Source organism: Parasteatoda tepidariorum, chromosome 4 (genome assembly GCF_982258835.1).
Source record: "Parasteatoda tepidariorum strain Cologne lab strain chromosome 4, Ptep-v5.0, whole genome shotgun sequence".
NCBI classification, from domain to species: Eukaryota; Metazoa; Arthropoda; class Arachnida; order Araneae; family Theridiidae; genus Parasteatoda; species Parasteatoda tepidariorum.
The window spans coordinates 86,660,400-86,686,635 of record NC_141758.1 but is presented as its reverse complement, the minus strand read 5'-3'; the positions used below and the strand labels follow the sequence as shown (position 1 = coordinate 86,686,635).

Sequence of the window (26,236 nt, the reverse complement as noted above, 5' to 3'; positions counted from 1 at the left end):
TAGTCCAAAGTATGTAAAATTGGGAACATTAACATCACTATTTAAAAACAAATGCTTTTTTTTTTTAATTTTTATTGCTACAGAAATCTTTTAAAACTGCTTTCATACCTAAAAGTAGTATAATATTTTCAACAAAATTTTTTTTATTTGTCTACAGATATTTACATTTTTAAAAACTTTTATTTCTGTTTTATCCATCAACAATTAAATGTATACATACATAACATACATAAATTTTCTGCATTTAAACTAACATTAACAATCAAAACAATTTGTAAAGATAATTCCCTTAACTATTAAAGAATAAATAAATAAAGAGAGGCATTAAATAAAAAATGTTTTACTGATATTTAAATAAAACTATTGAACTTGAAACAATTTACAAGATGTAGACCAATCTAGATCTTCGGAATATAAATTTCCATTTACATCTAATAATACATGTGGTCAAAACAAAGTTAAAATCTATCACAAATTTCAAATTGGAAAAAATGAATAATTATACAGAATAATTATCCAAATATAGCTGTTTTAATTTTTTCTAATAGTCCTTTTTTCTCAGGTTCTGCATGTCCAGCATACTTTTGTTCTTTTTCTGAAAAAGATATTTATGTAAGAAATGTATAATAACAAGAAACATAATAACATATAAAACAAGAAATGTATAATAACAATAAATGAATAAAATAAAATAAATTTAGTCTCCAACACACCAATCAACCAACAATACTAATACCAGTTGGGTGCTTGGCTAACCAATCGCCAAGCACCCAATCCTCTTTTAACAGCCATAGCAGAAATGTCAGGTAATTTTGACCCCAATCAGGTGATGAGGACAGTACCCGAGTTGGTAACTCTCTGTTCAATCTTCCACACCACAATGAATGAGATAACTTTCAGCTGCAGCATATTAAGCATGCACCTTGCTGCTTACACACGCCAATTGTTCAGTCGATTGTTAGCGTCCAATTTACGACACCTAGCTCTCAACCAAGAACGATAAAGATATCTTAAGAGCACATCACTTGGAAGTGAAAACTTTTTGTCAAGGGGGTGTGAGAATGGGTGCAAGGGAAAAAGGGTGGTAAAAGGAGGACCCTTCCAAGCTGACCGGCCTGTCAATCAAATATAAGGGGGAACCAAGAACCCATTTCCTAAACCCCTCTTTGCCTCAAACCTTCTCAAATAACGTGGTTTTCTTCTTATTTTATTTTCTGGACAAACCTGTTTTGCTTAGAATTTTAGGATATAGGATAGCTTCGATTGAAAACTTTCTTCCTTCCTCAAATAAGACATTTGCTTGACTAGAACTCCTCACTACGTAATTCATATCTCTCTCTAACAAGAGTTGAAAAGTGTACACTGTTTGATTTATTTTGTTGTAATAAACAGTTTTTCAAATTTATACAAAATGATCTTGACACTCATATGATTGCTTTGCGATCATGTAAATTTTTTCTTACTGATTGTAACATAAATCTAATATGAATTATTCCAGAAATCAATTTTTTTATGGTGTTATTATTGATATTTTTATATCCTATTTAATTGAAATTAAATTAGAAGCTTTATAAATTTGCTCTGTCATTGTTGTGGAATACATATACAAATTCATTTTTGAAATTCATAATTAACTTTTGGTTGATATGAAAACTTTTTTAATATTTTCCCCGAAAGTGATAATTTATAAGTGCTGAAAGAAAATTCAGGTAGTTACTTTTCGTATTCATTATTATGTTTGTATACATTTTCTGAACTAATTCTGAATTTTAAAAGTAATATGTTATCTTTTACTTTTAAAATTTAGAATCAGTTCTGAAAATGTATGCAATTATAATAATGAATACGAAATATTCCGTTTTATATTCCGTATTAATATTCCGTCAGAAAAAAAGAAAATGAAAAAAAAAATCAATTCAAATCGTTGGAGCAGTTTTCTTTATAGCAGCGCAATGCAAAGGATGGTACTCGAAAAGGCGTATATATACGCCGGTGGCAGGGAAAATGAAACAAATTTAATTTTTTATTAAACAAAATGATCTTTTCCCTGAGATTTGCTATCATTTATATTTTTTTTACAGATTCAAGTATCAATATTAGTCTAAATCCCAAAAATTTTCAAATTTTATTGATAATTTAATTTCATATTTTATTGGAATTAAGTTCAAAATTGTATACATTTGCTACTTCACTGTTGTGCCGTACTTCCAGAAATCCGTTCTTGAAATTCATAGTTAACTTTTGATTGATACAAAAACTCATTCAATATTTTCCCCGAACGTGATAAGAACTGAAAGAAAATTCTTCCTTTAGAATTTCGTTTTTTTCTTGTTCATTATAATAAGTGTATACATTTTCTTAACTAATTTCAAAAGTAGAAGTAATATGTTACAATTTAAGATTATTAAACGGTGTATATATATTTATCATGAAATAATGCATTATAATGCCTTTAAAATTAAATAAAGAACAATTTTATTTTTCATCCTCTAATTTTGAACAATAATAAGAAGCGAAAACATAATAAAAGCAGAGAATAATATTCAGAAGTGATGATGAATGAATATTGCCAGTTACTTCTTATTTTTATAAAGGGACAAATTAATAAAAATCTGCAGGTAAACTTTTATTAACTGCATTTTCAAAACAGGATGTATAATGAAGTATTCTGCTTACATTATGCAAAAATGTATTTATTAGCTATGTTTATGTGCAGTATATACAAAGGCCAAAACAAAACAAGCTTTAGATAACTATAAAGAAAAATTTGAACGGACGTTTTGTAGGAGGAAATATAATTAATAAAAAACATGCACATGAATGAAAAGGGAGGCAAGAGATAAATCCCACATAATTTTTTTATATACGAAAAAAAGTATTTTTATTTTACTTAGCATTACAGACGTTTAAAATCAGTTGTAATGTTTTATAAAGAATGATATACAAGAATAATGAAATTGTAAAAAAGAGTTCTCAGAAAACGTAGGTCATTATTTCATATAGTATTCTTTTTAAGTATTATTTTGATGTTTATTTTAAACTCTTTGGTAAAAATCATTTACGCATAAATTAATTAGATTCATGCATGTATGCGCATAGCATTTCGTTTAATAGTATTGAATAAAATATTAAAATTTTTTAAAATTGCAAATAAAATTTTTATGGCAAAAAATTTATCTAAATAACAATACATAAGATACATAATAATACTTTGCAATTCTAAAACAAGATGTAGAATGGTTATTAAATTTCAATTATAAAACAATATTAAACAAAATAAAAAGAATGTATTAGCTATAAGCAGTATTTACAGCAGAAAAGCATGCTTAGAAGTTAAGAAAAAATTTTAATAGCTACGATGATTTTTGATTGTTGAAAATATAGTGGGTGACAAGAAAATTACGGTATACTCGGCGAAAATTTATTATTAATTAAATTATTTAGATGCAAAGAATGAAAGTATCATTTATAATAAAGATAACAAACTCACTTTATTAATGATATGCGAACTATTTTGATATTTTGAACTGTTTGACAAAAATCTTCGAATATATATATATATATATATATATATATATATTGTTGAATATGAATGAACAAAATTATTATAAGATTCAAAATTTGAAGTAACAATAACTGTGACATAAATTTATCTAAATAACAATACATAAGATAGCCAATTATAATTTGCATTTTTTTAAAACAAACTGCTCGTTTATTCAGTTCGCAGTATATTAAATATATGTATTTATATATATATATTTATATATAATATTATATATATATATATTTATATATAATATTATATATATATATATATATATATATATATATATATATATATATATATATATATATATATATATTTCATGTCTAATAAACATGCAACTGAACACAAGGAAAAACAAAATATAAATCTTGTTAACTATTGCATGAAAAAAAAAAGTTTTACTTCGGGGTCACACCAGACAGACTCATTAGCTATAAACAAAAATTTATTTTAGCTAATTATAAGCAATTATGAAACTACTTCTTAACAATTATTCTAATACAATTATACTACAATAGTTTCCTTTTTTTAGAAAGATTTTTTTCATTTTGCGCTTTTATAATATATTCAGGCTCCCTAATTTTCATTGACCGCGTATGTCGAGGATCAACAAGTTCTGGCAAAATACAATCAAAATAAAATTGTTGAAGTTTTAATTTCATTTCTTTATTCCAGAACCTGTCATCCTTGAAAATCTTTTCTATCTTTACTCCTTTAGGGGTCCACATTATGTATAAACAATATTTGCGTTTTGTTATATGTAATTGCCCCTGAACTTGAAAATAATGCTTGTGCCTTAAGTTAATTTCCTCTTTATTTGTTTTTTTATCAATTTTCCAGAAAGTAAATTTTTTTTTAACTATAGCTTCTTCAGGGGTCATATCTTTGCACGAACTGGGGCACTTGACCTCAAGTATGCCATCGTTATCAATAAGTCCATCTGGTGTAGCCCCTAAATAAAAATCTTCTTCATCTACGAAGAGACCACAGGGTTGAACACGAATGTCCAAATGTTTCTCGATGTGTTCAATTGCATGTTTTTCGTTGAAGCGGCCATACTGCATACTTTTAGTATCCACATTTGAATATAGTAGCGATTTCACTAAATTTCCACACCCTGTGTGAGGCAGCCTGCAACAAACGGTACCGAAGTTGGAAGCAGTGATTCGTTTTCTTCTCTCTTCGACCCATAGAGATGAATCGCGTTGAAGAGTGGTATCCAACTGCAGCCTCTTCCTGGATACTTCATCTAAAGTTAAGGATTTTAACACATAATCTTTCTTTTCTTCATATATTTGAGAGTTCATATCTGGTTTTTCTGCTTTTTCCCCATAATATTTATCATTTTCTTCCTTTGGTTTATTAAATAATTTCTTTGGCTTTATTTTGCGCCCAGAATTCCTTCTTACTTTCTTTTTTTCCAAACGCTTTAAAACTGAACTTGGGCTAGACTTGTATAACGTCCTATGTAGATTCGATAGTGGTGTTTTAGAATTGTAACTCGAAACAGCAGCATTACACCGACCTTGGTACGAGCCCCTAAGGCAGTAATTAATTCTCTTCCCACCAACAAATTTTGCAACAACCGAGTTGAAATGTTCTGCAGAGTTATTGTTGACATTGTACAATAAACTCTTTGCATTGTCAGATAACATATTAAATGCTTGCATGACTTTAAAAAAAGCTGCCGAACTTTTAATGGTACTATAAATTGTATTCTTTCTTGGTTTCTTGCAAAAGTAATCAGCGCATTTATCATGCTCACCAAGAACGTGCAAGGGGGCATTAAGGATGTCTTCCCTTAATTTTCTCACTTTATCGGTTAAATTTGCCTCTTCTTGCCCTCTAAACTTGGTTGCCATTGTAACGGCATTTCTGAACCTTTTTATGTTTGAATTGATCAGTTTTCTGGCAGTAATGTCACCATTTGATCCCGACCTGGCTATGTCTTTAATTTTGTGGCATAAATTCCGCAGCAAATGGTTGCTACACTCAATTTTCTCGACAGTTAGTTCGGGATACGGTCTTGCATCGATGATTTTTTTATAGACATTACTGTCTCCATCTCCTATAACTGTCGAATATTTGCAGTTGTACAACTCGACACTACATTTAAATCCATCGACAATTATATCCGCTTCCATTGCACTTGATGTCCCTGTCCAGTTTAAAAAACATTTATGGTCTGCAGCAAGCTTTCCACGTAATTCTGCCCGTGCACATTTAGCGCAATATTTGTTTCGCACTCCCATGAACAAAACTTTTCTTGTGTAAAAGCCAACAATAGCTGCCTATGGAAGAAAAATCAGAGTTAAGAATGCAATACTTTAATAAGATTCATTTTAAACATTTAATTTTTATGCGTGATTTGTCCGTAAGTTGGAACAAGTGCTTTTCTCTGATTACAAATCTTTTTCTGCTGATAGCACAAGTTCTTTTCTCTGATCTGACTTTTTGATTATAGCAGAATTTGATGGAAAAAAATTAATTTTTTTAAGAATAGTTTTAAAATCATAATTATATTTTTTATTTTCCACTTAATTTTACACCTCTAAATGTGATTTAAAACTCTTTCGTAGGTCACAAGCGTTTAACAACTCACGGTCAATCAAAGATATGGTTAATAATCCAAGAAATTAAGGAAACAAAATTTTAGCTGAGCTGCTTCAAAACTTTTACCTTTACTTATCGGGATGCAAATAGAAACTAGCACTTATTTCACAATCGCATTTATAGAGAAGGATGATTTTCGGTACGGTGGCTGTGACGACAGTTATGAACATTTTTGATATTTCCTTCACTATGAGACAGTATTTTCTTTTTTAATTATTATATTTATTGTAAATTTTTTTTTCATTTTTCTTTCGATGTATCGGATAAAAGAACAAGCAAATTTTACATAAACTCAGTTCATTGAAATTGTTGAAACTTTACTGAAGTAAAAAGTTACTAGATATGGAATCCTTGTCAATTTTAATTGAAGTGAGATATTTCTAGCAGATGAAATAGCTTTGGAAAATGAATAATAATGCATTCTATTAAAAGTAAGATTCTTTATGGAGAAATTTTCTGACGTACTAGTTTTAAAAGAAACAAGGTTTTGGCGGAGTGGGGTATGCCACTTTGCAATAAATTAATAAATATTGCATCAGAAAACTCAGCAGTAGTTTCATTAAGTTTTTCCCTAAAGTTCCCCTTTTTGCTGTGGATAAGAAAAATATAATTGATTTTTTTTTATCACACATAAAACGAAAAAAAATAGGGTGCTTCACTCCTGAAGACATTTGTATATGGAGAATAAAAAAGTTTTATTCTATTTTATTTTCATACTTTCGGTTTATGATATTATGATATTAAATATTATGATATTAAATATTATGATATTAAATATTATGATATTAAATATTATGATATTAAATATTATGATATTAAATATTATTATGATATTATAATGGTGGTATTATGATATTAAATATTTAACTTAAAAAATTTTAAATATATATTTAATTTAAAATATATCAGATACATATATATTTCATTTAAAAGTATTAAATGTAGATTTAGTTAAAAAATTTAAATAAAGTACGATTTCAATTAAATTTTTGTTTCAAAAAATTTTGTTCAAATTTTGTTGGCTTCAAAGCGTAAATTAATTTATTTAAAGTGCTTGTAACAATTTAGAATCACATTTTGTATAAGTAATTATCAGGTTAAAAAAATAATAAATAAGTAAAGAAATATATGTTTACTTATGCAATTAATGTTATCGAAAATTAATGAAACAGAGATACTTACGACACCAGAAAGGGAAGTGAAATTTGTCCGATATGAACGTTTCGCCCAACTTCCATCTACGACTACTGTCAAGAGTGGTATACCGTCCTGATCTACCTCTTTTCTTGCTACAGCTAAAGCCATTTCTTCAGCTGCTGCTAATTCCATCTCTTTCAAAGCTGTTTTTTCCCAAGCATCGCAGATTTTCTCATGTTCTTTACTATAAAGATTGTAACTCATTGCTTTAATATTCATTATAGCAAAAAACTCTTCCAAGTTGTTGAAACCGCATCCAATTGTCATAATACCAGACACAGCATCAGTGTTCACATTTTTGGAAGGACAATCTGTGTCTTCTGACCAAACGGTTTTCATTAGATTACACATGCGACATTTGAATTTGAATCCAGAAAGTAAGCCTTTCCTTTCTTCAGATATTATTTCCATTGAAGAGAAATTGCACCCAAAATTGCTATGATTGTCTAAACTCCGTACTTGCTTCAGGAAAAAGACAATATCAATTATTCTTCTCCCTTCAAGTTCTTCTGTGCGCAAGAGTTGAGCTGGTTCGATATCATACCCTTCTTCTTGTTCTTCTCTGTGTTGCTGTACATCCTGATATTGCTCATGATGTCTTTGCTGCTGTTGCTCTCGTTGTCCTTGCTGTTGTACTTGCTGCTGTTGCTCTCGGTGTCCTTGCTGCTGTTGCTCTAGATGATGTTGTTCTTGATGTTCTAGTTGCTGTGGTTCTAACTGCTGCTGTTCAGCTAATTCTGCCAGTTCTCTCGCTTTTCTAAAAGGAAAATATAATTAACATATAATTATATCAAATTTTTTAATATCAATATATATTTCATTTTTTTTTGAATCAGACATTTTTTTCTCATTTATTTCCTGCTGAAAATTTTATTTTTGGTCACTGCGTGATGTATGCTTAAATATATTTAAACTATTTGCCCTTTTAGTGAACGGAAATATTAACTTACTGTCATGAACTAATCCAATTTGTTATAACTAGAGCCCGGATTTTGATGACCTAAAAAATCCCAATAAATGCCCTTAAAAAGTGAAAAAAATGCCCTTAAAAAGTGCGAAAAATGCCCTTAAAAATGCGAAAATTGCTCTAAAAATGCCTTTTGACATGACTTAAATAAAGTAAAAATATTGAACTAAAACAATGTTTTACTCTTTAAAATTATTATGAGTCATTTCAAAAAATATAAAGCAATGCAATACTTGTTTTACGTTCATTAAAGTATGAAAAATATGTTTTATATCCTAAAATAACAAAGAAAAAAAGGAAAATATACTGACTCCAAAACATTTTCATTTTGTGTAGAAACTTTAATGAATTGACAACTTGAATCTCATAATATTACTAAATATCAGAATTACATTGGATTATTAAATTTTTTTTGATATTTTGAAATGTAAACGAGCGTCTCTTGTCTAAAAGTAAATTCTTATACCTGAGAAGCTTCTTTCAACGTCTACTGATGTTATTCTAGAGATTTTCCTCACTGTTTAGAAGCCAGTGAAATAATAAAAAATGATAAAAAAATAATAAAAATTGGAAAAAATTTAAAAAATGTTTAAAAATGCAAAATAAGCCAAAAAATTTAATGAAAAATGCCCTATAAATCTAAAAAAATGCCCTAAAGGACAAAAAATGTCCAAAAATGCAAATGTCATCAAAATCCGGGCCTTAGTTATAACAATATATCTGTAATATAAAATGTCATTTTAAAAAATTATTAGTAATGAAAATATTTATATGTTCAGTATTAGGTTTTAGCCGAATCATAAAGGGAATGTTTGCACGAACACAAGAACAGAATGGCTTTTAGTAGTACAGTAGAGAACCCGTTAACCGGAAACCAGAAAACCGGAAAACCAAAAAACCGGAACGAAATTCGGTAAATTTTCCAGCCATTCTTAAAAAAAAAATTTTTTTTTTCCTCATAAGATTTTAGGATTTTTCGTTCTTTTTTTAAAGATGTTTACCATACCATCATTTTGGAAATAATAATTAGTGTATTACTTCATCGTATTTTCTTCTTTTTAAGATCATTTCCAATTTTTTTTTTCAGTTGGGTTTAACAATAAAAAAAAACGGCTTTTTGTAGCGATTCAGAAAACCGGAAAAATCAGTTATCCGGAATAGCGATGGTCCCGATCGTTCCGGATAATCGGTTTCCTACTGTATTAATGTGAATGAATTCTACTAAAATTTGTGAATGAATACTACAGTAATTTCAACTTTCGTAGAACAAAAAACTATTTCATGTCATGAAATAACTGTTGATTATTAGTTAATAAGATGTAAATAAATCACAAATTAAAAGAATATTGTTTTTTTTTACTTTTTTATTTTTTATTATTATTATTATTTTTTTTTTTTTTGTAACTGGTAGATTTTGCGGAGTTCGATTAATGATGAAGATGTAAATACAGATCATACTTATTCGTTAACTCTAAATTTGTTGTGCCAATATTTTTTTCTATTCAATTTCAAATTAAATAAAAAAAATTACACGTAATTTGTTTTACCAGCAATCATTGGGTATATATATATAAAGCCCAGATTTTGATGCTCGGAGTTTGAAAAATCTCAACTAATGACCTTAAAAAGTACACAAAATGCTCTAAAAATGTAAAAATTGCGCTAAAAAGGCTTCTGACATGACTTAAATAAAGTAGAAATATTGAACTAACAGAATGTTTTTCTCCTTAAAATCATTATGAGTCATTTAAAAAAGTATAATGCAATGCAATATTTTTTCTACGATAATTAAAGTTTGAAAAATATGCTTTATATCCTAAAATAACAGAAAAAAAGGAAAATATATTGTCTCCAAAGCATTTTCATTTTGTATAGAAACTTCAATGTAAATACCGCAAAAAATAATGAAAAGTGGCAAAAATTAACAAAAAACTTTAAAAATGCTTTAAAATGCAAAATACGCCCCAAAATTTAAAAAAAAAATTTCCTATAAATCTAAAAAAATGCCCTATAAATCTAAAAAAATGATCTAAAGGACAAATATTGTCCGAAAATGCAAAAAAAAAAAAAAAAAAAAAATGCAAATGTCATCAAAACCCGAGCCTTATATATAACCCTTCACAGTAGCATGTTATTAGAATTCACGCAGAACTTTCTTCAATAAACTTTCTCATAAAATTATATAGTAGTCATAATTTCAGTCAACACAGAAATAAACCTGAGTAAAATGACTTAATTAAAAAAAAAAAAATGAATCAAATGCTTATATTCCTATTATATAACGTTAGCACTACGCTTTTGTTACATTCTATGGAATCCTTGAGTTGACACAATTTATAGAAGAGCAGGAAATAGAATAAGTTATAACTACAACCCACTCTTGTGTCAACTGGCTTTAGTCTTCCCTACTAATATTTACAAGTTACAACATAAAAATAGTAACACCTTCGTTCGCCCAAATTTTATTCATTTTATTTAATTTCATCATAATAAAAAAAAACAAAATCTTAGGAAATCTTACCGATTCAGAAAAGAAATTTTTAACAGAGTGTAACTTTATAAGATTAAAGCTTTACAAGTTTTAAAACAAAAATATTTTTTTAATTCAGCATTTGATTGAGTGTCGCAAATAAATATTTATTAATTAAGCTAATAAATAAATGAAATACAAGTTAAAATAATTCAATACAGATTCATTTACGAAATTATTGTAAACTGAAATATCCTCTTTGCCACACTTTCAAGCTTCTAAACATCACTTCCAGCTTCGGCGTACAACTAGTAGAAGTTAAATGCTTCATAACCAAGTATTTAAGCTATTAATTTATTTTAGTATGAAGTCTTTACTTATGATAACTTTATTATACACAAATTTCAAATCGGAATGCGAGGAAATAAGAAAATAATAATATTGTAAACGTGAATAAATAATATTTTCAAGAAAATCTAAACAGAATATTTTCTATCGGTCTGATAGAAAATGGTAGTGTTAAAATTTAAACATGTTTTTTTTTTTTAATCCAAAGGCAAGAAAATAATACTATTGCGATAGAAAAGGTCCATTAAAATAAACGTGTCAAAATTAATTTTTCATTTAAAGAAAAATGGAAGAAAAAAATTCAACTTTTCAATTTAAAACAGTTTTTTATATTTACCAAAAAAAGTAATTTTGCAAACCAATTGAAAATTAACAAAAAAATTATATTTGAACAGCTTTCTCAATATTTTTATTTAGTTGTTTATTTTGTAATTATACAACTATACAAAATAAATAAAGGTTATAATTAAAAAAAAAAAAGAATTTCAAAAATATAAGCATTTTTTAACATTTTTTATTATAATTTTTGGTAATATTTAAAAATTTTGAAATTAAAATATCCAAAAATGATTGAATTGGAATTACATAACATCGATGAAAAAAAAACGACTTTTATCGCACATAGAGAATTGAGCAACAAAAGAAATGGATTTTCAAAAACATACATACATTCTAAGAAGAAATGGATTTTTGAAAAACAAAAATGAAAATAGCCTTACCTTTCTCTCCAGGCTTTCAAATTTTGACCTTTATTTTTCTTTCTACGTGCAGACAAATGTAAATCACGTTCTCTTTTTCTAAATCGAGGCATCCTGGCTAAATCTTCTTACATCAAAGAAATTTAAAAATTTTTTTATGAAATCATGGTATAAAAGTAAGTAAAGGTTGCTCTGTTACTAATACGACGCATCGCAACGAATGGTAACGAATGTTTGAAAACTCGACAGTTTTGCACGTTCTTATATACAGAAAAGGAGATGAGTGGTATGTTAATCACTTTTAGTTACATGATCATGCTAAAATAAATTAAATAATTGAGCCTTTAGAAGTGCTGAAGATTTCTATTCATAGGTGTTCCTAAATAACGAGGCTTCACAAAAGCTTCGAAAAACGATCACCCTTCCAGTAATGTACCATTGAACCGTGATCTCCCCTTTTCGCTTCTTTGAAAACTAAAGTATTGTGTAAGGAACTAACTCGACACCTGTGAGTTTAGCCACGCTAATTATTTTGCAAAAGATAGTTTAGTATACATAAATTTACCTGTCTCTTGATGGAAAAGGTGTGCCCAGGCCAACAAAAAGGATAAGTACTCTTGAGCACTTTAGTCTCTCACTGATTATACCGCAAAGGACGTGTAATCGAAATATATATATGTCAAAGAGGCAGTAGAAAATATAAATTTAGGATAACATAACAACGTCATAATAACGTGCAGAAAAATCAACTTACTTAAATACTTGATGATACTAATAACTTGATGATGATAATGATAATAATAAATAAACTGAAAAAAAGAAATGTGGAGAGGAAGCTTAGTTGTGCGCCATTGTAAAGAAAGTCAAAGCCCACCAGGGACTGTAGAGTTAGAAAATAAGAATATCTAACTATGTATAAAAATCAAATGATGCAGCGGCTATTTTGTAATGCTAATTTCCAATCTTTTTCTTCGTTTTCATCAGCATAAATAACACTTATACAAATATTCGAAAAAATTTTATATCCCAAATTTATAGGTATCTTCAAATTATTTTAAAGATATTGCTATTCATTTTTCTTATTTAACAATGCTATATTATGACGTTTATTATTTTGAAAGTTTTCTAAATTTAAGTTTTACAGCGAGTCGTTTCTCTCTAATAACGTAATTTCATGATTTTCTCTCATTACGCTACATTTTAAAAAATAAACTTATTTTAGTCAGTGTCTAAGTTTATTAACCGTCTTACAACTATAAATTTTTAGTGTGGTTTACATTAATATACCATTATAATCACATAATATATCAGCCTGTAAGCAAAAATATGGAATTACGGTTTTTGACACAAATATATTGTAACAATGTACCTTTAATTTTCCAATGTTATTTTAAGAACTGATTAATAAGCAAAATTAGCTATGTTAAAAAATAAATATTTATCTTATCATAATGAAATGTTTGAACATTTTTGGTACCACAGAGTTTTTTACCTGCACAAACAATCCGCTTTGTGGTTCAACAGTCTTCCACCTGCATGACCTCACCACTACACTGTTCCACATATTTTTCCACATTTATAATTATTATTAGTCAGTGATCACAACTACGAGTTACCACATAGTATTCCACCTGTATTCCATTTTTAAATTATTTTTTTTAATATTATGTGCTGATTTCATAAAAAAAAAACAAAATATATTATTATTGGTACAAGTTAAGCAGATTAATGTTGGTACTAATTAAACAGATAACTGTCTTAAATTTACGACATTCGAAACGGTAAGTTCATCGATTTTTTCGAACTACAATAGATAGTCTCTGCTTAAATTAATAAAATTTACTATAATTTTTGAATACTTCTATAAATAAAAAAAATTAAAGATATCCTTGGCGATAGAGGTAAGAGTCATCCACAGAATTGAGTAAATAATAATAATAGTAATAATAATAAAAAAAAAAACATATTTTCGGAGGGAGTTTAGTTTTTTTTTAAAAAAAAAGAAAATTAAGTTTATCGAAAATAATTTTATTTATTTAATAATAAGAAAGAAATTAGAAAAGGGTAAAAGAATTATGAATTTTGGTCACCTCAAAATATTTCAATACTTGACGAATCCTATGACAATAAATGTAAAAAATAAAATAACTGTAAAAATTAAAAAAAAAAACTAAAATTTTTATATTATTTTGCATGAAAATAATAGAAATCTTATTTGTATTAGGACAATTTTAATAAATTAATTAAGTGTTAATAAGCCAATTATTGATTGGCAAAAAATTAGCTTTTCAAAAAACATTTCTATTTTAAAACGATAAAAATGTTTAATAATGATCAAGATCTATTTAAATTCTTAGAATTAAATAAGGACATGAGTTCCCATAAGCTTAATTTTTTTATAAAAATATTTTTTCACGCCTCTTCTATTTAGCAAATAAAATTTGTGTTAATTTTGGCATTAAATTTGAAAATGCAACTGTCGAATTGAAGTAGATTCCATGTAATACGCAAACAGCAATATTTGAGATTTCTTGAAATAGAAAATTTACATAATTAAAAATAAAATATGAATTTTTATTGATTGAATATCCAGAGTTGTTGTGCACCCTTTTGATCCCCTTGCGGGTATTTATGAATTTATAGCGCCTTTGTCATTAAATAAATTAACAAAATGAAACTACGTGAATGAATTTTTAAAAAAAGAAAAGAAAGAACGAAAAGAATCTTTGCGTAATGAGTGGTCAGTTTTCACTTTCTACTTTAGTAGAAAGTGATTGGTTTCCCCAGAAGATTTTCCTTCTAACTGGTCAATTAGGACTTACACCACTTCCCTACTCACAAGATTAGGCGGGGTCAAAGCGTTTGGGCGGGTCTCAAAAAAATTAAATGAAATAATGTGTTTTTTATCAATATCTATAATACTTATACGAATGAATTTTTTTTCAAATGCTTTGTAAAAATAGTTGCTTGATGGACGCGTTGTCAAATATTTCAAAAATCTTGTAGTTTTCCCGCAAAAAATAATTTAAAATTTCTCATTAAAAAAAATGAATTTTCTTTAGCACTTATTATTTATTATCGCAAGAAATAATAAAAGACCCCGAAGCATATTTTTATTTTCTTGTATAAAAAATTAATTGTTATGATATATCCCTAATAGTTTTAATGGAAAAGGTAGCGAAAATTCCCCCATAGACTTAACATTACGGAGAGTTTTCAAGATGGCGCAGGTTGAGGCCTCTTAACCAATTGTGCCACCAAGAGCTCTGGTATCCAACAATAAAATAAGTTACTATACTTTTTACTAAATATTCTTTTAGTGAATTCTTCAGAATACTTCACCTAAAAATAATAAAATAAATAGTGTGAAGTGTTGGTCTAGATCAGTGATTCCCAAAGTGGTCTATATCGACCCCCGAGGGTCGATGACAACCTGCAAGGAGTCCATGTCAAGTGGGCAAAAAATTGGGGGTCCATGAAATGAAAATCCGTACAAACAAATTTTTTCAATTTGTTATAAAGTGCTGTTCATTTTCTGTAAGATTGCATGAATACAAAATGTTAGCTTTTCAATGATTTTGATAGAAAAATGTCAGGGCTCGAAAAGCCGCCCGTCCTCTGCGGTCAAAAATTCCTCGCGGACAATGTATTTCTCGAATCCGAACGTCCGCGCGGACGGTCATTTTCCCATTAATGTTGGTGATACATTTTCAATTTTTTTTATCTTACAAGAGCGCCTCACTTCTAAAATGACCCTCTAATCTAGAAATACAGCAACATACTGCGCATGGTGGAATTGATGTTTTCTCTGTCTGGGAGTACTGCAGCGGTCGAAAGGGGCTTTTCAGCAAAGAACAAAAAAAAAACACATTACGTACTGGTCTTAAACAAGAATCGTTAAACGCAATTATGAACATCTACCTAAATGGAAAACCCCTTTCAGATTTCTGCGCAGAAACCTCTGTAAATCATTGGCTTGATTGTGGAACTGGCAAACGTCATATCTGATTAATTTAAAAAACGCAGTACCCTCGGATAAATTGACCTTTGTCATTTAAATTATTTTATAAAAGATATACTAGGTTACTGTTAGTAAACTAGTATTTCTTTTATTACTGTATATTGTAATCCTAGTAACTACTAATTCATTGTGCAATTTATATAAATGTTTGTAATAAATAAGAGAAAATTATATTTTTATTTATTTAGAAGCTACGGATTAGTTTCAAAGGAGGACGGTTACATTGTTAGACAAGCCGTTCTCGGCGACGGGTAAAATTTCCGATTTTTTTCGAGCCCTGAAAAATGTTGTTCAATAGAGTAAACAAATTTTACAATATGCAAAAAAATAATAGTAAATTTGTGTTTTATACTAACATGTTAAGTCAAAATCAATATTTCCTTAAACTTGACAAACCATTTTACTTTTAAGTAAGTTTTTATAAAAATTTCTCCTCAATATCCAACTTTTTCTCTAAATAACAAGGGATAAAATCTGGGTCAAAAGAAATTGAAATAATGTAAATAATTTAATGCTTAGAAGTCTTAAAAATAATCTGAAATTTAAAAATTAATTTTAAAAATAATGGAGAAATAGAAAAAAAAGTAAAATTTGCTGCTTTCTGTTTAGAAAACTAGCAGTTCGTTTTCTCTTATCGAATGTCAAAATTAACTATATAACTGATAATACTACTAACTGAAGAACTATAAAATGCTTTGAAATGACTGCCAATTGCAACAACATTGCCGTACAGTCTAAGGACAAAATTAATAGAAGCCTGTGATAAGATTTCAATTGGAACATGTCCTGACATACAACAGAAAACATGATTTTATTTTAATTTCCATCTGTTCATTGTATTGTCATATGTTCATTAATTTAATAATTTTACTAAAATTAACTTTTACTATAATTTGATGGAAAAAAATTAGTTTCCTAAGCAATCTGAAATAAATTCTACTTTTCTATCCCCTTTCATTTTTTATTTAATTTATTTTTTAAACCCTCAGTCATTTTTGGAACACCTAATTCGAGAAATAAAATTATTATATTAAAATAAAAGTCACAAATAAATTAAGTAAAATTCTATGTTCCGATAGTTTATAAAATTATTAAGTTTATAACTGGATGTATATAAATGATTATAAATTGTATAAACATATATTAAATACAGTACAATAAATAAATGCAACAATTAATAAATGTAAATAATAATGAATAAATATAAATAATTATGAATATAATAAATAAAAAAAATAAATGTTAATACAATAAATAAATATAAATTATATTACCATATAATAAATAATACAATTTATATTTATCTATATACAGACTATCAATCCTTACTTTGAGAAGATGAAATTCCACTTATAGTGCCTGGAGTATCTTTTTCTAATTCAGCATAAGACTTGATTAGATGATACTGTACTCCATCAAGCTTCCTAAAATAAAAAGGCAAAAAATATTATATGGCTGTTTAAATAAAAAATATAAAAATGTATTCATAAAGCCTAAAACATAGCATTATGCATACTGAAGCTTTTTCAATAATAAGATTTAAATACCTAGTTATGTCAATGAAACTTATATTTTAATATAAGATATTTAAAATTAACAAAAAGCATGCTTACTATCTGAAAGAATAACAAATAATATATTTTTAAGAAATTTGTATATCAAATTAAATATTTCATTATAATTCATTAAAAAATGCAAAATAATGAAAAATTTTAAATACTAGGATCAAGTAAGTTCAATTTCTGGATCAGTATATTAAAACGGAATTTCTGAACTTGAAATAAAATTGATTTTGGTAAATGTTAAGCTTAACAGTTATTTATTTGAAAATTATTAAGTACATTTTAGAGATGCTAACTACTAAAGAGTTGTCCCAATTAAAGCTATTTTATAATTAATTTTTATATTTCTTTAATTCAGCAAAAACTAAAATATGCATTAATTTGCTGTTGAAAACTACAAAATAATGCAAATTTCTGATCTTTCTAATGTTCCTTGTTTTCAATTTACTTATTTTTATTTTATTTGTAAACTTTAAAACAAAACTTTTACATTTTCACAACTAAAAAAAATAAAATCTTTAATTCTTTAGATAGGAATAATATTTTCACAGATAAAAATTTAGACATTCATGAAGAAATAAAGTAATCGTGAAGAAGTATAATACATGAGAAAAATAGTACTTTTTTTTACCTCTAATTGTTAATTTTCCTGGAAATATTGAAGCATATTTTATTGTTTGAAAGATATGTAACATTCAGAACATCAATTAGTTATTTTAGTTTACCTTTTAATATAAATGATGAAAAGGAAAGATTGATGAAAAATAAAACAGCTCATCAACCACAAAATATTTTAACAGGTTTCCAACTAAATCAAAAATAATAATAAAAAAAAGCAGTAAAAAGTTAATAACAAAAAAGACATATTAAGAAAGGTGATGAATGTAAATACAAACAAGACTTAAAACTACAACAATTATAATAAAAAGTCTAACAAATGATTTACATTTTTATAATATAGGTCTGGTAGTGAGCAAAAGAAAAAAATGAGAACAGTTTTACAGATCACGAACTGTAAAGAATTGGATTACTTAAAGAAAAAATTTAATATTCCTTGAGGAATCATTTTTTGGAACCATGAATACTGGTTTCCTTTTGGAAACTGAATTTCAAGAGGAATTATTTTTCTACCAAGTGAAGAGGTAGGAAAAACGAGATTCCTTTAATAAATATTATTAGAATGCCAATGTTAAACTGTTTCCTGTTTGCATACATTTATAATTAAACAATTAACAGTAGTCTAATTTCCACTCTAATTTTTTAAAGGGAATATTCAATAAGGAGAATGAAATCTAAGTCATAATCAGAAAAAAAAATACAATATAAAAATCATTAAAATTCCCAATCTAAATAAGACCAAAAAAATTAAAAAAATAAATAATAAAAAATTTGTTAAAAGCAATTCATAAAGTTGGCAAAAAAAATAATGTTAAACTAAGATTTAGAAATTAATTAAACAAAATCAAAAAATTTAATTCTAGATATTATTGTACATTAAATTTGAAACTTATTTATAATAAATGGATATTTAAGCTAAATGTAGCTTAAATTAGATTAAATAATAGATTTCATTACATTTAGAGTGAACTTAATAGCTCAAATCCAAATTAACCCATTTCATGATGACTCAAGTTTTAAGTTATTTGAAAAGGGTCTTAATGATTTAAGCATCATTATATTTAAGTTTGAATTTAGAAGATATTTTTAAGAATAAATTTTTCTTCAGTTTTTTTCCTTTTTTTCAATTAATAATTATTTATTCATTGTTGTAGAAAAATATATTTCTCTCACAAGATCTTCATTTTATAGCTTGCAAGTTGTCTTAAAATCAGTATTAAAAAGTATTAAGTATTTAAGTATTAAAAAAAATGAAGAAATAAATAAAAGTAAAGGAATAAATGTTGCACAAGATATAAATTTTATACTTATATTGAAACTTTTAAAAATATGAAAGATTCAAAATAAATATAAAAAAAATTCCTGTCTGAAATGTTATATGATATAAGGCTATCATTATATATTATTAACAGGCAAAATTACTTCTATTTCATTGTTTTTGATTGTGTTGCACATTCTATATTCCTAAGATAATATGTTTGTTTCGTTTCAAGCACAATAGACTGTTTCAATTTCAGGTAATCGGAACAATTAACATATCAACCAAATGTTCTTACTTAAAATTATAATTATATATTTTACAAACAAAAATTACATTAAAAAAAAGAAAGAATTTTAAGCAAAGAAAAACAATGATGAATGCAAAGCATTCTCAGAGACTAGCGAATGATTAACAATAAAAAATTGATAAAGTGTTCCACACTGGTATATTTTCAGATAAAAAAAAATTTCACTCCTAAAATTGATTGTGACTCGCAGAAGTAGAAGCTATCAATTATGTAATCAAAGAAACTAAAAATAAGTAGAAACCATAAATTGTATTCACAATAATATTTAATAGTATGTGTAACTGTACACATGAACTTAAATTTCATGAAGGCAGCAATTTCATATATTTATGCATTATTTTTTAAATAATTATTATTCGTTGGCTGTAGAAATATTATTAATTATTAATTTCAATACTTTATTTTCTAACATTCAATTTATTAGGGGTGATTTATTAGAAATGAAACCTAACTCATCGTTTTTTATGTAACATTCCCACTTGTAAGTTCCTTGTAGAAATTATAAAAACGTTTTTCTGATGAAAACATGTTTTTAAATTAAATACAATCTGAATTTCCAACAGAACATATCAAAAACTATATCAAAATTACTTTCTACCTCCTGCACAATTACTTTCTAAGTTTGCACAAATCAAAAATATTTTTGATTTGTACATACAGCATATTACAAAATTAAAAATAAAATAAACACAAAATTAAATATGTGTATGTAAATATTGTGAATGTACTTATGTGTAATGTAGCATTGTCCTTATGATCCATCATATTTTGTGAACAATTGTCATACAAAAGAACAAAGGTGAAATTTTGGAAGCAACAAATAAGTAAACTTGTACTAATTAGGATAGTGTAAATTAGAATACATTATATCATCTAAAAAAATACTGTATGTTTTAGTGGTTAAGTATTAACATTCTATTAGACAACATAAAAAATATAAAATGTTTCACATTTAAATTTAATACTTATAGCAGATAAAAGCCTTTATAATAAATTTATATGACAACAAAATATTAAAAATTATATTTCAGAAATGAATATTAAAACGTATTTCGTTTTTGCTCTTTTAAAAAAGAAATATGAGAAAATATCACATGAAAAAATATCAAAATCGATCCTTATTTACATTCTGCATTTTACATTAAAATCTATTTTTCTTAACCATCCAATAAAATCTATTACTCCTGAAACACTAAAACCTGTTAATGATTGGCTAAATCTGACTCTCCATCCCCTTTTGAGCACATCTTTCGGCATAACAGAAATGTTTTGCTTCTTTGGAAACTTGATATCTTGATGTTCATGGTATTGTTTTAGGAAAGAAAGGAGTCTCAGATTCTATTTACAGGTTTCCTGGAGGAAAGACGATTCCTATTTCTTGAAAATCATAGTAGGGTTCCAGACTACTTTTCAAAAGTGCAAACTATGAATGAATTATCTCCACTTAATTGAAAATAAATTTTATAACAAAAGAATGAGGGAATATACTATTTTTAATTTCAAAATTAAATGGTTTAGAATAGAAAGTTCATTAAGATTCAAGCCTAATTTTATAAAAGGAGAACTCAACAACTCATAATATTTTTAGTACAATATATAGAAAATTTTTATACTGTTCCATTCAAAAAATAAGCAGCATTAATTAGTTAATAATTCCACATACCAATAATCAATTAAAATTTACAGTCAGGTTTAAGACTTCCTTAATCAGATGATTTTAAAGTAGGGTTTTAATGATTTCAAAAAGAAAACACAGTAAATATGACCCTTTACATTATGTACAAAAGTAATGATAGCAATAACTGTTTTTAAAATCACCAATTAAAAACTCAATGATATGATTACTGTATTGTTGATTGAGATTGAGCTTATCTTAAAATCAAATGAAAGAGACGAATCAATAATTGCTAAACTACATAACACCACCCTACAAGATTTTTTTTTGCATTTGCTGAAATTAATGAATATCTGACCTTTGAATTCATCATCATGAAAATTTGAAAACATAAAATTGATAAATGAGTTTCTTATTCATTAAATAACTGAATGCCAAAAAAGTTTGAAACAAGGAATTTTGCAGGTAAGCTAAGCTATAAGCCCGAACATTGTATATATTAAGTGAATGAACCTTAAGTTTGAACAATCAAATTTTGAGATGTTTGCTCGCGTAATAATTTGAATAAAACAGTGTCAGATTGAAAGATAAATTTTCTAATTTTTCGATGCGAATAGATTATTTCAAAATTCACAATTGTTTACCTAGAATATGGAATGTTCTGAACACACAAAAAAAAATCAGGAATATCAGAACAAAAAGTTAAAAAAACAGGACAAATAAGGAAGCAATGTTTTATCAGGAACGCTGTGTTATATTAACATATTTAAATTAATTTGATATATGTTCGGATGAGATAATGTATGTGAAAGTAAAAAAAAGGATACTGAAATTTATTAGAAAATTTGCAATGAATATTAATATGCTAAAACATTAACATAACATAATCATTCGCTATAATCTGAAAATATATATTAAAAAAATGAAATAAAAAACTTTAAAAAAAAAACAGAAAAACTTCAGAAAATTTCTTAATACATTAAAAAAAAAAAGCATTTTTAGAATATAAAGACGAGATTTCTTACCCTGGAACACTAATCTTTATGTGCACATAATGATCTCCGTTTCCATATCCTGTAGTATTCTTAATCCCTTTATTGGGAAATCTAAACACTTTGTGTGAAGGGGTACCAGGAGGAATCTAAAACAAAATTAACTACATTTCAAAAATAAGTTTTTCTTTTTTTTCTTGAAGTCAAATTGATTAATATTCATTTAGATGACAAGAAAAAAATGAATCAGGAAAAGTCAAGTAGATAAGATTAGCTGATTCAATGCCATGAAAGATTATATTTGTTTATTTCACCTTAACTTTTCTGCATCATGTGAACCAGTTATAAGTTTATTAGTACAGGAAGGTTAATATTTTGACTTTTGTCACCAGTTTTCATTTAAACAGTTTAAAACAAGTTTCCAAACACATCTATATCACTAACATTATCCACTTGTAAGATGAAATAATCACAATGTACACAATGAAATAATCAGCTTTTATACATATAAACCATTAATAAACTGAAAATTTCACAATTATCACTTTGCACTACTTTTACACTTACAAACCCATTTCATAAGACAGCAACTGTAGGAAGCAACAATTAGAAATGAAAATACATAGTTCTAATTTAAAAAGATTTTTTTTTAAAATAAAAATAGACACACTGTGCACCAAATTATTATTAAAATTTGATAATTTCCCTAAAAAAATGGAAAGCCATAATTAAGCCTTACAAATGTTTTCATACCAAAAATCTAGAAAAAAAAATTAACAGTCTTAATAAGACATTTAATACATCAATTGGCAACATTTATATATGATTGATGCTCATTATTATTACTATTCTTTTACATTGCTCAATATCAATGATTTTTAATTGCTGGATTGAATTGATGATTGTTGGATATTATATTATAAGATTTCAAATACTAAATGAAAATAGAAAAAAAAAATGAAAAAACCTTTAAAATAAAACTCATTTTCAACAGACAATAACTGTAAATGATCCAAGTTCCCTAGTTGTGATACTACAAAAAAGTTCTCCCTAAGTGCTTTTAGAAGGAAGGTCACCCTGTCTGCCCTTTGATGCACCTTCTTGTCCTTTTGGAAAAATACCCTGCCTTCCCTTAAGAACACGGCTTTTTTATTCATACGCCATTTTAAACCGATTCACTGTTGAATAATTACACATTGGCAAAATGATCTGAGTTTATTGGTTTAATTCTGATTACTATTGCAAATATTTATTTTGTTAGGATTATTTTCAACTGGTTCAATATTTTTAAAAGTCTCTCTTTTTTCAGGGAGATGGGAGTAAATTAATAAATTAATTTTTTAAGTGATTTCAAATTTATTTCAAATAAATACCTTTTTTTTAAATAAAAAAACGCACCTTTAAATGTTTATTTTCTCATAATTTTCAGTTTAAATTATAGAAAAAAAGCTTTCAAGTTGTTTATCAATTAATAATTTTTTTTTTTAGTTAATTTTTTTGAAAATAAATTTTGCACAGTAATTGTCTTCTAGCATGCCGTTAATTATTTTTTATAACAACAAATTTTTCTCTTATTTTGTTGATGAGTAACAATTACTTTTTCAAATAATTACATAAAATAGTATAAGAGGGTAATTTAAATATTTTTGGCGATCAAATACAGTTATTAAATAATATTTCCTATTTTGAGAAACTTTTGCGGTGTTAATTGATGATGCCCTTTCAAAACTCAAAGTGTCCTTTTCTGTGAGGAAGCACTCTGCTCTCTTTCTTATTCCTAGGGAGAACTGTGGCAAGAGCTGATTATAGAATATATATCTAAAAAAATAACTTTGCAAATCGAAAAGAAGTTGTTTTGACATCATTCAAAAATATGTTAGAACAGGCCAAGTAATTAATCTGCCATCATAGGAAAAAAAGTCAGCATGTTTTAGTATATTTCAATAATTTTTGTCCTATCAAACAAAATTAGTAAGCAAAATTAGAAGAAAATTTTTTTTTACAAACTTTTAATACAATGTCTTCATATAAGCCTTGTATTTTAGTTTCTCCACCAAAAAATGCTTGAGAAACAGAAATAGTAGCTTCTGTATGAATATCAGAACCATCACGGCGAAAATATTTGCTCTCTTGAACCTAAATATGAAATTAAATTCAGAACATGGAAGAAAAAAAAAAATTTTGCACAATAAAAATAAATTTGACACAAATAAAACTCATTTATTTATATTTTAAAAAAAAAGTAAACATGTTAAGTCAACATGCAAGAAATAATTATTTATTAATAGAATTTAAAAACAATAATAGTCTTTAAAAAAAATTCAATATCTGTACTAGCTTGCTGGAAGAATTTATGTATGTATATACACATGCATAAACATTTATGTATATGTATGAACATATTCTTAACATAAATGCTTTACATGGTTAGTCAAGCACATAAAATTGCATATATATACATACAGTATACTATCGATATCTCAATCTTCTTTATCTCGAAAACTTGTTAATTCTACTTTTAAGAACATATTTAGTTCTGAAACTGTTATCTCAAAATTTTTCCAGGGGGGTTTCAATTTTGAAATATCGAGAGTATATCATATGTATATATATATTAATTTTTTTGATTAAAAAAATCATTATTTTAGTAGTATCTAAAATCCAAAATTTATATTTAAAATATTTCTTTGAATAAAGAATTTTATCCAATCCATTGTTTAATTGTTACTTTAGCACTATATTTTTTTTTTACGATTTGTATCAAAGCAATTCTTTTTCTTTTCTTGTTGCAGAATTACTTTACATATAGAAATTATACTCAAGCACTAGAACTGAAGAATTAAGATTTTGGCAACGTAATCATAACACTATCATGGTATGTTTTGTTTTAATTTTTATATTACAAAATTTTGAATTTTTGCTTTTTTATAGTATTTGGCAATTATATTCCTGTAATAAACTCAATCCTCAATTACATAACAAATTAAGAGTCAAAAAATGCTATAAATTTGTCTAGTTTTCAACAATTAACTGTATTTGATTTTTAAAATAAAATATCAATAAATTATATGAGCCACTTGATACATTAGTAACATAATACATTGTAAAATTTTTTTTAAAAAGTGCAATTACTTGCACGGAACGGTGCTGGGTGTGGTATACATTAGCCTGCACAGACTATGTCTTTAAGTAATTATAAGTATGAGAACAAAATTAAAATGCACATAGTGCCAGCATTTACAAAAATCTTTATGAACAGAAAAATAAAAAAACTTAGCTGATGGAATGAGAAAAATTTAGAACTGACAAGCTGACGCTAAAAGGCACATGTTACTTCCAAGTCACATTTCCTCATCATAAATTTAGTACATAATAATAAACATTTAAAAAAAATCTCAAATTGAAATAAATTATTAAAAATTTGCATATGCAGGGTATCTGCTACATTTTAGATTTCTAAATTCAAATTTTTTTCATGACTAATTCCAAGAATTAACGAAGTTACTATCGAAGTTACTATCTTAACGAAGTTACTATCTTCTCCAACAAAAACACAACAATAAATTTAAAAGAGCATTATAACAATATTCATTGAAATGATAGGAATAACCAAAAACTGTTATACTCTGCATCTTCATATTTATAGATTTTAAATTTAAGAAACAGAGTAAAGAAAGAGTTGAAGCAATAAAATAGCTGAAAAAAATACAAAAGCAAATAATTTTTTTCTTTCTGCAGAATTACATTCTAAAGATACTTTTCTTGTTCATCGGAAAGGAAAGAAATACTCCTGATTTTTCCGTTTTCATTTCAGAATGAAATTTTAAACAAATCAAAAAAATTACTGGTTCGATTCAGCTAGAATTTTAAATTGATAAAATAAAAAAATAAATAATAACAAAAATTCTGAAATCACAGAAGTTTAAAAGATAATTCGCTCTAGAAATTATGTTTTTTCTTTCTTTTTTTGAAAGAACACGATAAAAACAATTTATATTTTAACCAAATATGACTGTG

At 26.5% G+C, this 26,236-nt stretch overlaps 2 protein-coding genes across 2 annotated transcripts in view; both read right to left on the bottom strand.

Annotated features, from left to right (window-relative positions):
- Nucleotides 1-324: 324 nt before the first annotated feature.
- The window catches only part of LOC107451872 (dnaJ homolog l(2)tid, mitochondrial), a 43,309-nt gene continuing 17,397 nt past the window's right edge, over nt 325-26,236 (bottom strand). Inside the window, exons 8-11 of the mRNA XM_087161540.1 lie at nt 24,227-24,355; nt 22,253-22,368; nt 17,194-17,288; nt 325-595 (exon numbers count right to left, since the gene is read on the bottom strand). Of these exons, the coding sequence (XP_087017666.1) occupies nt 513-595; nt 17,194-17,288; nt 22,253-22,368; nt 24,227-24,355 (423 nt within the window). The 3' untranslated portion in view covers nt 325-512. The remainder of the gene's footprint in view (nt 596-17,193; nt 17,289-22,252; nt 22,369-24,226; nt 24,356-26,236) is intronic.
- On the bottom strand, nt 3,878-14,126 carry LOC147811894 (uncharacterized). The gene is made up of 3 exons (XM_087161539.1): nt 11,865-14,126; nt 7,346-8,117; nt 3,878-5,841 (listed from the first exon to the last, which is right to left on the bottom strand). The coding sequence occupies exons 1-3, from the start codon at nt 11,954-11,956 to the stop codon at nt 4,060-4,062; spliced, it is 2,646 nt and encodes an 881-aa protein (XP_087017665.1). The 5' UTR covers nt 11,957-14,126; the 3' UTR covers nt 3,878-4,059.

Bases quoted from the DNA above. Each gene is read 5' to 3' on its own strand.
- LOC147811894 (XM_087161539.1), bottom strand. From the start codon at position 11,956: ATGCCTCGATTTAGAAAAAGAGAACGTGATTTACATTTGTCTGCACGT. The intron at 8,118-11,864 runs GTAAGGCTATTT...TTTTCCTTTTAG, and splicing joins TTGAAAGCCTGGAGAGAAAG to AAAAGCGAGAGAACTGGCAG. The intron at 5,842-7,345 runs GTAAGTATCTCT...TTTCTTCCATAG, and splicing joins TCACTTCCCTTTCTGGTGTC to GCAGCTATTGTTGGCTTTTA.